This window comes from Lathamus discolor, chromosome 5, assembly GCF_037157495.1.
Source record: "Lathamus discolor isolate bLatDis1 chromosome 5, bLatDis1.hap1, whole genome shotgun sequence".
Taxonomy (NCBI): domain Eukaryota; kingdom Metazoa; phylum Chordata; class Aves; order Psittaciformes; family Psittacidae; genus Lathamus; species Lathamus discolor.
The window spans coordinates 50549503-50565251 of record NC_088888.1 but is presented as its reverse complement, the minus strand read 5'-3'; the positions used below and the strand labels follow the sequence as shown (position 1 = coordinate 50565251).

General features: G+C 36.0%; 1 protein-coding gene across 8 annotated transcripts in view; it reads right to left on the bottom strand.

The window, feature by feature from the left end:
- Nucleotides 1-15749, bottom strand: part of AHI1 (Abelson helper integration site 1) — an 87785-nt gene that overhangs the window by 53740 nt on the left and 18296 nt on the right. For all 8 annotated transcript variants that reach the window (XR_010613099.1, XM_065680810.1, XM_065680809.1 and 5 more), the window contains exons 8-16: nucleotides 15316-15411; nucleotides 13711-13896; nucleotides 11463-11615; nucleotides 9878-10010; nucleotides 8540-8663; nucleotides 6174-6403; nucleotides 5643-5746; nucleotides 4517-4635; nucleotides 823-953 (exon numbers count right to left, since the gene is read on the bottom strand). Coding sequence is in view for 7 of the 8 variants with exons in the window: in XM_065680810.1 (XP_065536882.1) it covers nucleotides 823-953; nucleotides 4517-4635; nucleotides 5643-5746; nucleotides 6174-6403; nucleotides 8540-8663; nucleotides 9878-10010; nucleotides 11463-11615; nucleotides 13711-13896; nucleotides 15316-15411 (1276 nt within the window). In the remaining variant the exon portion in view is untranslated. The remainder of the gene's footprint in view (nucleotides 1-822; nucleotides 954-4516; nucleotides 4636-5642; nucleotides 5747-6173; nucleotides 6404-8539; nucleotides 8664-9877; nucleotides 10011-11462; nucleotides 11616-13710; nucleotides 13897-15315; nucleotides 15412-15749) is intronic.

The following is a 15749-nucleotide window of genomic DNA, read 5'->3' as shown; positions in this document are numbered from 1 at the left end:
GAGTACAAAATGATTAGAAAAATAAAGTTAGCTCTTTAGTTGATGGCATTATGGATGCAAATACAGTGTGTAAGCAAGAGTCAAAGCCCAGTAAAAACATACTAATAACGAAGTTTGTCCCTCCCACTTCTACTCTTTAAGTTTTCAGACAAACTATGTAGCTTCACAGATGTAAGCCAATATTGTTGGAAATGTAGAAAGAAATTTAAAACAGAACTGCCGGTTAACTGCCAGTTGAAAAATATTTACTTTTTCCTTTTTAAAAATTATTTAGATCATAATGGGAGACAGAATATCATGTCATCAAAAAGTGTATTCTGCTGCCTTTTACTATTTGTCCCTTTCACCTCACTGCACAACAAAGATGACAAACCCTTAATCTTACATTTGCGTAATATTTTTCCAGAAAGATCTTGATACCTATTTTGAAACTACTTAACTGGGGAATAATAGACAAAGAAAACTTATATTCCAAAGGCCAAAAATATCCATAGTCTCTGACCACTCTTGGGAAAGAGATGAAGTGGTTCTCAGCAAAAGCCTAAATCCCAAATTGAAGAAAGCACAGCAGAAAGACTGATTTGACATTTTTGTGCATTCTGTTTTAAGATCCTCATCCACAGGTAAAGAACTGCAGTATTTTAATTCCCTCTAGAGAACTAAAACTTAGAGATTAATAATATCTACTCACAAGGTGGAGCTAAGGCTCTAGGATTAAAGAGCGTATTAGGGAAGTTTTATTCCATATCAAAAGTGTTTCAATGAAGCTTACAAACCCTTTGTCCCCTGACAACCTGACTTCAGACCATAAAATAATGTTACCTGTTTCTGGATTCCAAACATAAGCCTTTCCATCTTCACTTCCAGAAAATAGGAATGTACCACATGGTGTTAAGGTGCTGTGAATCTTTTCTCTGTAATTTGTGGCACCTATGAATTTCTTTGTAGCCAAGCTATGAAATGAAGAATAGTTTGCAAATGTAGCAGATACTTCCAGAATAGACAACGTAACTTTTTACATGTCAGTCTGCCCATCTATTCCTCAGAAAAATGAATACAGCTTACATCCCAAATAGATACACAAGCACGCACATTTACGGAGTGCAGTGTTTACCTTTTCTTTTCCTGGTTTTCATAAGGCATCTGAAATTATAGATAAAAGTGTACATCCTTGCCTTTCAGTAGAAAACAGATCTAGAGAATCTAGAGATCTAGATCTACAGAAAACAGATCGAGAGAATGGATGTAGATGTAGTAATTAGCATTTTCTTGTTCCTGGGGGCTTTGCAAAAAATGGGAAATTGGCACTATTACCCCAAGTTCTGCCAAAAAAAAGTTTTCATTATGCTTCCTGAGCTTGATTTTATCCCAGTAGTGCTTAAATTCATACAGCAGCTCTCTTTAACTCTTCGTGCTAATGCCTCCTTTGTTAGAAAACCAGCAGCAGAATCAACAAATTTCAGAGATCAATCACAGAATGCTTTGGATTGGAAGGGACCTTAAAGGTCATCTGGTTCCAACCCTCCTACCACAGGCAGGAACACTTTCCACTAGACCAGGTTGCTCAAAACCCCATCCAACCTGGCCCTGAACACTGCCAGGGATGGGGCAGCCACAACTTCATAAGGCAACCTGTTCCAGTGCCTCACCACCCTCATCGTGAAGAATTTTGGTCCTGATACCTAATCTAAATCTACCCTCTTCGCCTTTAAAACCATTATCAATTGCATGTTGATTTACTATTAATCTTAGTTTGCAATTTAGGTATCCTAATCTTTTTTCAGTGAAACACAACTGGTCAGCATAGTAATAATGACCTACTAATGAACTATAGTCAAACAGTTTGTAGGCATCCAGCAGGAGAGAGTCTAAAAAAAGGCTTTAGAGAAGCAAAGCCAGCTTGCAAGACACTGGTACCTCTCAAACATGAGGTACAGCTTGGGAAGAGATATGACAGTTCAAAATGGAGGCTAACACAGCAGATATACTACAGTGCAAAATTTGAGGCAAGAAGAATGACAAGAGGCCACCATAGCCCTCAAGTACAAATTTTTAAAATGTGTTACTGCAGAACCAATGGAGGTATGCTGGGAAAAGTGCAATATAGTTAATGATAGAAAAACCATTTTAAACAATATTCCCTATACAACTGTATCTGTAAGCAAGAGGAAAGGATGCTTTAATGATTACAGTGGAAGACCATATTATCTCAAATAAGAGCTTTAGCTGTGTGAATAAGAAAGATAGGATCTCCAAGACGTCACATAGAACAGCTCTGCAAGATGTAAAGCTAACCTGCGTCTGAAACCCTAAGGAGAGGTCTGAACCAAAATGAAATCCCTGATCACATACCTGAGTGACAGGACAGCAGCATTATCCAAAAAAGATCAAAAAAAAGCAAGTTGAAAGAGCAAAGTTAAGAACAACTAGCTGTCAATCAAAGTGAATTGTGTTGATCTGTGACCTCCACCCCCTCTTTTCTCATGCAGTGAATGAACAGTTAATGCTGACGTGTAAAATTATCACTGCTGGGTATCTGACCCTGTGGTTTCTTGGTAGACTTAAGCCAAAGTAACTGTGGGCTGCAGTGAAAGCGGCAGTCCTGCTGCTGTCCTCTCCACCTTTATTTTCCCAGGCTCTCCATCATTTCTTCTCTTGTGCTTGGGCAGCTATCTGATGGGTTTGATCAGATAGTTGAAAAAAATGAAAATTAATCATTTGTATTTGTAGGCTGATTTTTAGTTGGATCAGTTTACTGATCTGACTTACACTGCATCAAAAGATCTCTACAGAAATGATAAAAAGGAAACACTAGGAATACATGGCCAAAGGTATGGGAGATAGGAGATGGTGTGTTCTGCGGATAAACTGGCTTAATTGTGAAATTGCTCCCCATATTAACCCTTTCCTAGAGATTAATATGAATTTCCATTTTTCTCTCTCAAACAAAAACTCTGCATTTTTTAGGAATGGAAGTGATAGAAGAACACTATCAGCTTCAAAAGCTAAAGGTTCCCTCTATTAATCCACTGATTTCATGCTTCAATTGAGCAGGTATTTGAGACCCCTAGGATGGTCATTGTAATTTACCATTTACAGGAAAAGATGCAAGACACTGTAAGACTGGAGAGTCTTCTGCTAGTTCATATATCCAACCCAATAGAGCCATAGAATTGTTTAGGTTGGAAAAGACTTTTAAGATCATTGAGTCCAAGCATTGAGCACTGCCAAGTCCACCACTAAACCATGTTTCTAAGCACCACATCTACACATCTTCAATACCTCCAGGGATGGTGACTCAACCACTTCCCTGGGCAGCCTGTTCCAGTCCTTAACAACCCTATCAGCGATGAAATTTTTCACAATATCCAGTCTAAACCTCTCCTATACAATTTGAAGCCATTTCCTCTTGTCCTATTGCTTATGACTTGGGAGAAGAGACCAACACCTCCCTCTCTACATTTCTTGAGAGAGTATAGATGGTTTACCATTGTGTTACAACAGTAAATGTATTTCCCCCAAGGTAATTTCATGTAGAACACCACGGACCTTTGATTTTCTGCGTGGTGAGGAGAGGAAGGGAACCCATGAAATTAAGGATGAATCACTTAGAAACAGCATTCACATCTTTAATGTGACTTTTGGAAAGAGAATATTGAGGTACATATTCTCAACGTGTGTTAACTGATAAGAATGAGACTCTTCTCAAAGTCATTCACTGAAAGGACAAGAGGGAATGGACACAAATTGAAACGCAGGAAATCCCATTAAAAATTAAAAGTGTTTTTAGTTTTGAGGGTGAATGAACACTAAGACATCTTGCTCACTGAAGCTGTACACTCTTCATCCTTCAAAACCCAACCAGGCAAAGCTTTGAATAACATGCTGCCATGCTTTGGTTACTGGGATTGGACTGGACACTATCCAGCCCCAATGACTCAAGTTATTCTGTGGTCCCCTTTTTAATTGTAGGTTATTATTAAAAAATCATGTTTATAGCTATTACAAATTAGAAAATCATCATAAACTAAGTTAAAAATACCTCACAGAGTACTTAATATACCATAATATGTACATCACTGCATTTTTCAGTATTTATGATGTCATAATCTTCATTCTATTTTATCATCAAAATACTCTTCCCAAAGTCTCAACAATAAGAAACTAATGCAGAAATAAATGTTATAATTTCACAGTATTTTCATGTCCAAATTGCATTTTTAAAAGTTAATTCAATCTCGCGGAGTCTAGTGTCTTCTCCTTCAGGCCACCTTAAACTCCCAAGTAATCTAGTAACTTTTGGATATTCTATTCTTAAAGATTTACTCAGTATCACACAAAAGGTCTGTAATACAGCAGTGTTTTGAAACCATTTCCAAGCCCTCATATTGCTACCTTTATTAGGACTTCTTTCTTCTCTACAGCTATGCAATTAATAGTTTTATTGCACTTTATTTTCTCAAGCAAATTTTAAAACAAAAAGGAAATCTACACTTGTCATAAAAAATCTACTCACATTCTGAGATCCATGATTCTGAGGGTACTGTCTTTGGCATGGATTAATAAACGCCTTCCATTTGGATGCACCTCTAAATGATTTATTGGTGTTCCTTTAATATCATTTTCTTTGATTTCCTACAGAAAGAAGCAAAATAAAGTAAAAGAAAATTATCTTTGTGTTTAAACCACATTTTTACACATTATTCTTAATTTTTCCATTGCATTAGTCTTTTTCTGCCCACTTTGTTCTATTTGTTTACGGAAGAAGTTTGTTCCTATATTAAGGCATTATATCCTAGGCAATCAACTTTTCACAACCTCAAGGCAGATTGTGCTGTGAATCTGAACTTCTGAAACACAGCTGATGACAGAAACGTTGACTGAGCATTAGTTCTATAAGGTATGAACAAAGGTGATTTGTAAAGCCTGTGGTCTGTTTTATTGCTGTTTCTAGGGAACAAGCCTAATGTATTAGCATTTATCTGGTACTACAATGCTATTAAACCTCACGGTTTTTCATGTTTTATATACAAAAAATTGAAATTGCAAAACAATTTAAAAAATTTAAGTCCGTGAAACACAGCATTATCAGGTCTTTTGTACTGTCATTTAAAGAAAATCTGCCTGCAGAAGAGAAGGCTGCATGGAGACCTCACAGCAGCCTTCCAGTATCTGAAGGGGGCCTACAGGGATGGTGGATAGAGACTCTTCATTAGGGACTGTAGCGGCAGGATAAGGGGCAGTGGGTTTAAACTGAAACAGGGGAAGTTTAGGTTAGATATAAGGAAGAAATTCTTTACTGTGAGGGTGATGAGGCACTGGAACAGCTTGCCCAAAGAAGTGGTAAATGCTCCATCCCTGGCAGTGTTCAGGGCAAGGCAGGACAGAGCCTTGGGTGACATGGTCTAGTGTGAGGTGCCTGTGCCCATGGTAGGGGCATTGGAATGAGATGATCTTAAGGTCTTTTCCAACCCAAACCATTCTATTATTCTATGCCTCAGTTAAAAAAAAGAAAAAGAAAAGAAAAAAGAAAAAAGAAAAGATAATGTACAAAGTATAAACCAAATTAAATTAAAATCAGAAAACTAAATTTTGAACAGTTCCCACTAAAATTACAATGCTAGTTTAAGGAACTTGTATACCTTATTAATCCTCCACTGTTGAAACGGGGGCTGAGAACTTTCTTTGACAAATGTATCCCAAACTATTATCAGCCCTGAGCCATCTCCGGAGAACATATGGAGCCCTGTGAAGTAATAACATCTTTTAAGTAGAAGAGTACCACACAAAAGAACTAACAAAAGTACCACGTATTCGTTTGCTTGTCCTTACTATGCTTACCTCTCAATTTATATAGGGTCTATATATCATAGAATCATAGAATAGTTAGGGTTGGAAAGGACCTCAAGATCATCTAGCTCCAACCCCCCCCCGCCATGGGCAGGGACACCTCACACTAAAAAATATTCCTTTGTGTTTGTTCAAATAAGGCATACTATTAATGTATTAATTGCAAATGTATTAATTATTAATGCATTAATTGCAAACACAGCTAAAACTATTCTATCCTTCTACAGAGAGTAGTAGAGACCTCTATGAAATAAAGCAAACTAGTAATATTCAAGCTGGTCTTCAATTGAAGACTATTTGAAAGAGTAATACTAAGTACGTACCTTCTGCATCAAAACAAAGTGTGTTGATGAAACTTTTGTGACCATCAAGCTCCTGTAGCAGTTGCCCATGGATTTCTTTCACATTTGCATTCCAGATTCTAATCACTGAGTCATAACATCCTGTCACGACCAAGGAGTCAGCAATAGGGTGGTACTTAGCAGTGTAAACAAATGAAGGATGAGCAAAAACTCTCACTGCAGATGCTGCCTGCAATTCTATCTTCCACATTCTAAAAGGAAAGGACGTTAGGACATCTACTATATAAAGCAATCACATACACAGGTATAACTGATGCCATATTTTGTGCTAGTGGTTCTAGAAGCAGATGTTTGCAAACGCTTAGCACCACCTGCCTATCCTACCCATTTGTTCCACGTATGTTTAATCCTTTAATATGGTAATTCCTAACAGGAATTAAGACACATTTAATAATTTGCATAGTACTCTGTTTTCAAAGTAAATTCATGACTACTTACCCATTTAATGGCTATTTTGCACATTTTAAAAAATCCATTGAATGGAACAGTTTGTTTCTTTGTCATCAGTGATTGTGATCTCAAGGATGTTTTCTTCACATAAACGCAGTTATTACTATTCATTTATTTCCTATCCTTCAACCACCCACGCCTCCAAGATCAGATCTTTCTTAAGAGGTGTTCTGTTTTTTTTTTTTTTCTGTAGATTTTATTACTGAGCCTTCCCAAAAGCGAGTCCATTAAGAATAGAATGATATCTGGATCACGAAATACAGGTGGACAGCACGTTTCAGAGTGCACTGAATTACAATATAGAATTTAATTATTTAAGTGCCATGCTTCCAGGTGGGGTGACTAATTCTGATGGCTACTGAAGAATTACAAGCTTACTCAGAGATGAGTTCATTACAAAATTGCAATCCCACAGAGCATGGCAATTAACTTGCAACTTACTGTGCAAAGGTCATAAGGATTCTACCTATTTTTTTAGAATGGTTTTGTTCTAACAGCATAAAAGTTAATTTATTGCTTACAAATATTGTGGAAAGGCTCAAGGGCAACATGAAACACTAAATAAAGAAGAATTACTGTAAATTCTCATATTTCGCTTCAAGCTGCCTTAAAACTCAAATCTGAGATGACCCAAGTAACAAACTGAAAGCAATGTGGGTGTGTTTTGGCCCTCGTACTTTAATTCTAGCATATTTAAATGGCAAAATGTTCCCAATACGAAAGGGAAAAAGAAGAAACTCCTTGCCTAAACTGAGACTTCTTAAGGAGCTCAAGGCAACAGACAATAAATACAGGAAGTAGCAACTCACACAGTGACTATGCATAGTACACAGAAAAGGAGGCAGACCACTACAGTTTCAACTTGCTGCCACAATTCAAGAATTGAGGAACTGCTGGGCCACTTTATAGCTAGCATAAATGACTGAAATTGGTATTTACTTAAATATAAAAAAATTCTTATTTGCTTCCAAATAAAAACCTCTCAAAATACTCTTTTTATGTCTACATACAAGCAGCAAAAAAAGCAAAACAGTTAAACACATAAATATAAAATTTAACAATTCTTCTGGCATTTCAATTATGCAACTGCCTGTAGCATTACTGAGTTGCATAACAGAAACAACAGATAGGGATCTGAAGAACAAAAAAAAAAAAAAAACCAACAAAAACCCCCAACCAAACCAGCCCTATAAAAACATATGAAGTTGCCTGTAATAAAATTGTACAGTCACAGCCATATTTCCATTTTCCTCAAAGCTTTGAGGGTTTTGCTTTTAATCCTTGATTAGTATTTTAACATTAACACTGCACTGCAGTACTCTTTTTAATTGTAGAGGAAAATGTGTACACATTCAGTCTTGGAAATAATACTGTCACATTTCATTTACAGCAATTTAAGTTCAATTATTTAACTAAGTGTCCAAAACCACCATCAACAAAAAAACTACATATCTAAGTACAGCATGACCAATTTATACACATAACTGTAATTTTAAATGTTTAATTTCCTGTCTAATGTTCAAATCTTCAACCTTTATATTGCATTCATAATATGGCAGTTTCTCCAAGGAGAGAGTATTGCAACTGTCTCAGTGACTTCTTGAAGTACAGTCTTTTGGTTTTTTGCTACACTGGTAGACTTAGACACTACAGTTTGTGGAAAAGCTTTGGTCTCAAATACATATACACTAGAAAAAAATATAGGTAAATACAGTGTGATTAACCCCATCATAATTTTTGTATTATTACAGAGTGAGTCGAACTGTAATAAAATCTTTAATTAAAACATTATAGCACAGTTTGTAGCAAGACATGAAATCGGATCACTTTTTTCTGAATGCTTCTGATGCTACCTGCCGGAACATGTTTATACTGACCTGACCATGCCATCAGAGGATGCACTAAGAAGGTACTGATTGTCTTTTGACCAATAAAGATCATACACTATATTAAGGTGACCATAAAATTCTCTCAGGAGCTCTCCAGAAGGGATTTCATACACTAGTGAAATTTAAACAGCAAAAATAAGAAAAAAAAAAAAATTAGTTCTTACAATCAATTATATACAATTATTGCAACATTTAGTCTAATCTTAGGCTAAGTTTCTGCTATCATAATTCAACTAATTGTCTTCTCAGTTTCAGAGAACAAGATCAAATAGTTGCTAAATATGCACAGACAGCAAGCATATACTTCCATCTAGTGGTTCATGAATGTCACAAATTTCTTAACTCTTAGAAACAGCCTATTTGCTTTAAATTGTTATAACCAGATTAGGTTTATAATGTTTTTTGACAGCTCTTTAAAATAGATTGAAATTGAGATAATTTTCTGTGGCTAGGTAAAGAAGTAGCCTAGACTTGCTGTTTCCTGCATTTAAACATTTACTTTGTGTACATTTAGAATACTGTTCTCAAAGTTCTTAGGCAGGTCTTAAGAACTAAGCAGCTGAGGCTACTATGCAGCAGCAGCCCCAAGTGTGAGTAATAATGGAAATTTGTAGTTCCAACTGAACTGGATCATGAAAGACAGCAGCCACTAGTAGTGTCTCTGGATATGACAATGTTCACAAAACTTATACAAAAAGCATACGGGGGGAGGCTGAGAAGTTATTTCACTTAAAACATTGTTACCAGAAAATATGTCTCTTAGGCAAACTGATTTCTTATTTCCATTATCATAGAATCAGCTAGGTTGAAAAGTTCTTTAAGATCATTGAGCCGAACCATTACCCTAAGACTACCAAGACCACCACTAAGGCATATCACTGAGGGCCTAATCTACATGAGTTTTTGAATACTTCCAGGGACAGTGATTCCACCACTTTCCTGGGCAGCTGGTTCCACTACTTGATTACCCTCTCTGTGAAGAAACCTTTCCTAATATCCAATCACTTGATTACCCTCTCTGTGAAGAAACCTTTCCTAATATCCAATCAAAACTTCCCCTAGTGCAGCTTGAGACCTCTGGACAGAAATAGCATGATTTCATACCATTAAGCCATATATACACTATCATGCATGAAAAGCCAGTTCCAGCCCTATGAACACAGGAAGAGCACTTTTCTCAATGCTCTTTAACGCACTAGAACAATTTGTAAAACACAATAATAAAACAAAACCGCAAAAATAACCACAAATTAAAAATACATCTTTCATGCTTTAATTTGCAACTACGTGAGTAGTAAGAAAAGAAACCCCAAATTTTAAACTTACAAATAATGGGATAACCATTCCTTCCTGCACATGCTGCTGCCAGCATTTTCCCATCATGAGAGAAACGAATACAGAAACAGCCCAGATCTCCACCTCGCAGTGAAAACAGAAGCTTGTTTGGTATACGGCAAGCCTAGCTTTTCAGGTAAGAAATGGGATTACACAGTTACGAATATTAACTACCCAATGCTTAAAACACATTCTTAGTTATTGTCATGCATAAGTTTTAAAAAGCAACTAACATCTTAAGGGAATTTAAAACGAAAAAAAATCTAGCTTATGAACAGAGGCAGTTCTGCTGCATTACTTGGGCCACATCTAGTTTGTGTATTTCTGCCCCATTATTACAGACAACTAGCAAGTTTGAAAAACCCTAAAACAATTTAAAATTCAATAATTTCCTTAATCTTAAGAAATGCTCAATGATGGCTATCATCAGTAATACAAGCTAGAGAGTTTGAACGCAAGTCATGCTTGTTTAAGCATAACTTTTAGTAACTTACTGACTGCAGTGTGAACTCAGAAGACTAACTTCAGGCACTCAGACCTCTGGTTTACCAAATTGCCTTTAGCAGCCCTAATTTGTATTTCCATTCCTGATTTTTTTAAAATATAACTGGACATGAAACATTTTAATAAAATGCACAGGTGTATAGTCACCCTTCCTCTTTCCCCAAACACTTCCTCTCTTTAAATCACGAGCTTTTTCTCCATAACTCAATTAAAAGTTTTAGGGGAATTAAAATATCCTGAGTAGTTATGTGATTATTTAACCTAAACCTGATTTACCTTTATGAATGAAAAATTAGTATGAAGACATTCATACTCATTTAAAAGTACGCAAATAGGTCTACTTATGAAATAATTGAATATACACTGTTCATTTCAGAATAATTATAAACACATCTGGTTAGAAACTAAACAAACTGCCAAATTTCATTTTTATGATCTCACAAAAATGCTCTTAGGATCGTATTTCTCTTGGGTTTGATTACACGCATTTTCAGAATGGTAACTTTCTGAAAACTAATGAACATTAACTTAAATACAACTTTTAGGTATCCTGCCATTTTTGGTAATAAAATTTCTATTGTAAAAACGGACACATCTGTTCTTTACTATTTTATTATTATTAGCAAACATTATTGGGAAATAAAAGTCCACGTATATTTAAGTCTTCTTTTTGAAAGGATCTGTACAAGGACCACAGTACGGAATCCAAATAAAAAGTCAACCTTCTTTGTTAATAAATCTTTACATTATTTGAATTTTTATAGAACCATGAACTCACTTAACCTTCTTAATATGGTTCTTCAATGAAAGTTCCTTCTTGAATGAATGAAAGTTATAGTGTAAGAATAACTTCAAATGAGGGAATAAGAAGAATCGACCAACCAAACAAACAAAATCCCAAAACAACCAAACAAGGAAATATATTTCCAATCAAGCTGAATCCTGGGAACTGTTTTCCTGTCTTACTTCTACTACCTGAACACGCCTAATCTTTCAAACTCCAGGAGAATTCTGGAGATGATACTAGATCTTTAAGTTATCTTGATTTGAAAAGCAAAGACAACCACTTCACCTGTCCAGGTAATCTTGTCCATTTAAATGGCTCCTTCTTCTCCTCTGGAAAAGATTCACATGAGTTTTTAGATCCTTTTCTCTGCTGCTCACACAGTGCTGCACTACTTTGTTCCTGCTGAACAGCGATCATAGAGCGGAAAGAAGGAGAAACCTTAAGGCAAACAAGAGTAACTATCAGGAAAAAATAATTTCAAATGAACAGTTTAATATCTGAAAAGATTAAAACATACTTTTAACTTCAAATGCATTGCATTTTAACATCTGAAAAACAGAGACTGGAAAAAGCTTAAAGATCAAAAATTGCATATCAAAAATTTCATTTAAAATAATCAGCTAGTCAGAAAGTAATCTGAGCTTCCAAAGTTGTGTCAATCTGATGGTATCAAAGGTTTTCCAAATAATCAGTACTTTTCTATTTTTGTTAACTTTCTGTGTCAGTGAAAATTAGTAATACTATGATACCTGGTGAAGCTATTGTAGGAAAAAAAAAAAAAAAAAAAAAAGAGCATTTCAGTAGGTAAATAGTTCCAATGACATTAACCTACCACCTTCAATTCAGAATACTGCCTTGGCAACAAAACCTGTTGATACCAAAAGGTATTACCAGCACTGTTTATTGAACAAACTATGTTCAAGTGTTGCAAAGAAAAGAGAACTCACCACATTGTTGATTTTAATTATAGGTAAAGCACCTACACTTTCCAAACTTCTATAAGTACACTTACTGAACCTTATCTACAAGTTAGATTATACCAAGCTTGAACACACAGGAAGCATTAATGCTGTGAAGCAGCCTACAAGCCCCATGGCTGAGGTGCACAGAGGTCATTAAGCAGCAGATGCAGTTCTGATTGGTTTCACTAAGATAAGTGTCTCTTCAGAAACACATCTGAAGATGTGTTTCTGAATAACAAGCAGAATTACTTTTCTTCCAGGCTGAGTTGCCTGATACCCACTTCAGGATGAATAACTGCCTAGGTTTCTGTGACTAAAAAGGGAGGTTTGACACCTACTATGCAAGTAGAAACCAATTTAGGAGCTTAAATCAGCTGTCCACATAGGTATCTACTTTCGTGAAAGATGCCTTGTTTTATCTGAGATACGTTTTTTTTTTTCATATCTACTATCCCCTGGAGGAGACATGGGAGATCTGAGACCTTCTGGAGAAGCAGCAGACTAGGCAGGACCTGTAACAGACCTTAAATGGAAGTGAAATCCATGCATACAAAACTGTACTATCCCATAGCTGTTACACGGAGCTCAATCCCAGCCTTGACAAACCTGGCATTTATCAGAACAAGAATGAAATAACATCAGTAGCAAATTGCTCCAAGTCAAGCACAGCTCAGAAAGCCCATGCAAATTCATTACATAACTTGATTTTTACAGAGGACTGTAAAGTAGGGACAACTGTTATCCAGTGATAGCACCTAAATGTATCAGAAAAACATTCAGACCATGCAGACGAAAGGCTCAGAACACTTCCAGAAAGATGAAGCACAGCTGCTCAAGCAAAATGCACAGAATTCCTTAACAACCTCAGCAGCTGACTGAGCAAGAGATCTGTGTATGTCAGTCCAGTATACAGATTAGAAGTGTCTCAAACCCATGAGAACTAAACCCATATATTAGCTTGGTTTTGGACCACACCTCACCAGGATTCCACAAATCACCACTGACTGTATGAACAGTAAGAAGAAAGACTTACGACAACTAAAAATACATATGGAAAGTTATGTAATAGAACAATATTCTACTTGTAGAATGCTAAATGCTGTATTTATCTTGAATGCACATCTCAGCACATATCAGTGTAAGCTTGTCTTTAAAGGAATTTTCATTTTAAAAAAACAAAACTCACTATAGCTTGAGGTTGCAGGCAATCAGAGTTAAGTATCTTACACCTCTTCTGTCTTACAGAATTCACACACCTGCATGAGTCTTAAAATGACTTAAAAATGGCATTTCATCAGCAAGAAAGTACCTTGAAAATTTTCTGTCAACAGCAAAATACAGAAAGTATGCCTATTTTTCAAAGATAGCTATGAAGGACTGAGTTTGGAACATGCACCTTAAGATGCAAAGTTATTTATAGCTAGTTATATACTAGTTATTTTAGATACTGCATATAAATATAGCTGTTATATACATGTGTACAAACACACACATGCTCTAGCTAATTACTAATTCCTACAGAAAAGTCTGTATATTTGTAAATACATTTATATATCATATATTTAACTTACATGATCTGGTAGTTTTATGCCTCTTACAGTTACATATAAAGTTGATGGGTAACGATTTCTAGGACATTTTGCCCACCAGTTGTAAACCTCAACCACATCAGAATGCGATTTTGTCTTTGGAGGTGGGTAATATAATTGCAGACGGAGTTTTCCATCAATGTTCAGAGCTCCATTTGTACCTACAAGCTGGAAGGGTGATTAAAAAGAAGGAAAAAAGGTTGTGCTAATATAAAAGTAATAGGAGTCATTGATTATTTCTAGTATCACTAGTATACACTACCCCTAAAAGTGTTAATGGAGTAAGCATGTATTAAATGCCCCTAGGATCAGATCACTGAGATTAAAGCTTAGATGGCAGCCTAGTTTTGAAACATGCTTCATATACACAACAGTAATATCTTCTATATGGTAAGACCTCTGCAGTACCACCTTTTTTTTTTTTTAATTACTACTTGCTGAAATCACCCAAATCTCAAAGGACTGTCAACCCAAACAGCTCCCTCTGAATGCTGCAGCAAAAGGCATTGGTAAAGCTTTGACTCGGAGCAGAAGATAACAGCAAAGCAGTAAACTTTCTAACTTCAGAGGAAATGGAGTTCTCTCTACTGAACTAAAGAACAAGTGTTAACGCTGACCACTAACACTGCCATTAACACTGACCACTGTTTATCAGGACATTTCTACTTTGACTGATACAGATGAAAACACAATGCAGACAGATGCAGTAGGAATGAAGAACAGGACACAATTTGTATTTATGAGCTGAAAATTCATTCTTTCCTTTGTCCAGGAGTAGGTTACACTGCATGTCTGGATGCACGATCTCCAATAGGTATACATTCAGACACTGGATACCAGACCCCTGATTCCAGCAGTTCACATGGGGCAGAGCTGAGAAGAGATATTGTATAGAATAATGAAGGGAGCTCTGTCTCCCTTCCCCTAAACTTGCACACCATTGTCTTCTCCTCTATTTCTCATGTTGTGGACTGCTCAATGGATGTGAAGATGTACCACCCACAGGGGCAGATGTAAATTAACAAGCCTCAAGCAAACTAAAGCTTGTCAGCTCTCAGAGGCCAAACTAGCACATTCAAGTCTCCACAAAAGGGTAAAAAGGTACATGATGTGCTGGCTAAAATACCTGTATCCCATTGCCACAGCATTTCAAACTCTTCGACTAAAAATGACAAGGCATCTTATAGTCAGGCCAAAGTCCGGCCAACTGAAAATGACACTTAGAGTAGCTGAGGTACAGAAACTGGTGGATTTGTCATTTTCTTTGCAGAAACAATCTCACAAACACACCAGAAACCCTCAAAGAAAGCCTTCTTCTGGACTTCATGAACTACAAAAAAATTCTTACACACTCTACGCTTTCTTGGAAAATACATACTCCTTACTGGCAAGCTTGTTACTGTGAATTTTTTGTGGTGAAAGAAGAGGGAAAAGAGAGAACAATCAAGCAAGCATTTGTTTTTCCACTTCTGTTGCGTGGAAATACATTAAAAAAATCATTCCTCCACTTAGTATGGTTAGTGTCTTTCAGATAATTAAATAAAAATACTTATAAATTTTATTTCTTCATTTAAATGGTTACAATACCTTTAGAAATGCCCAACAGATTTTTCGGAAACCAGATTCCTGAATTTTTACATCAGAGTTGCCTCTCAATTCATCCATACTTAGTAAATCAAGCACCTGAAAGTATTGGTAGGAATATAAATGCATTTCTAATAAGTATATACTTTTTGGTAATTAAAAAAACCTGCTGAAAATATACTAGATGTGATTCACTAAATTAAACACATTTCAATTTTAAGCAATTACAAAAACAGTACTTCTTCCACACAAGTTTGCAATTAGAAATAACAGATCCTTTTGCATTTACCTGATAACTATTCATGGCCTGCTTAAAAAAAAAAAAAAAGGACAGAAGTCTGGTCTTAGAAAACTACTTTTGCTTCCCTTCTGTCTCAATAAAAGATGAAAATATTAATTTGTAATTGTCATAAACCATATATGGTTCACAAATCATA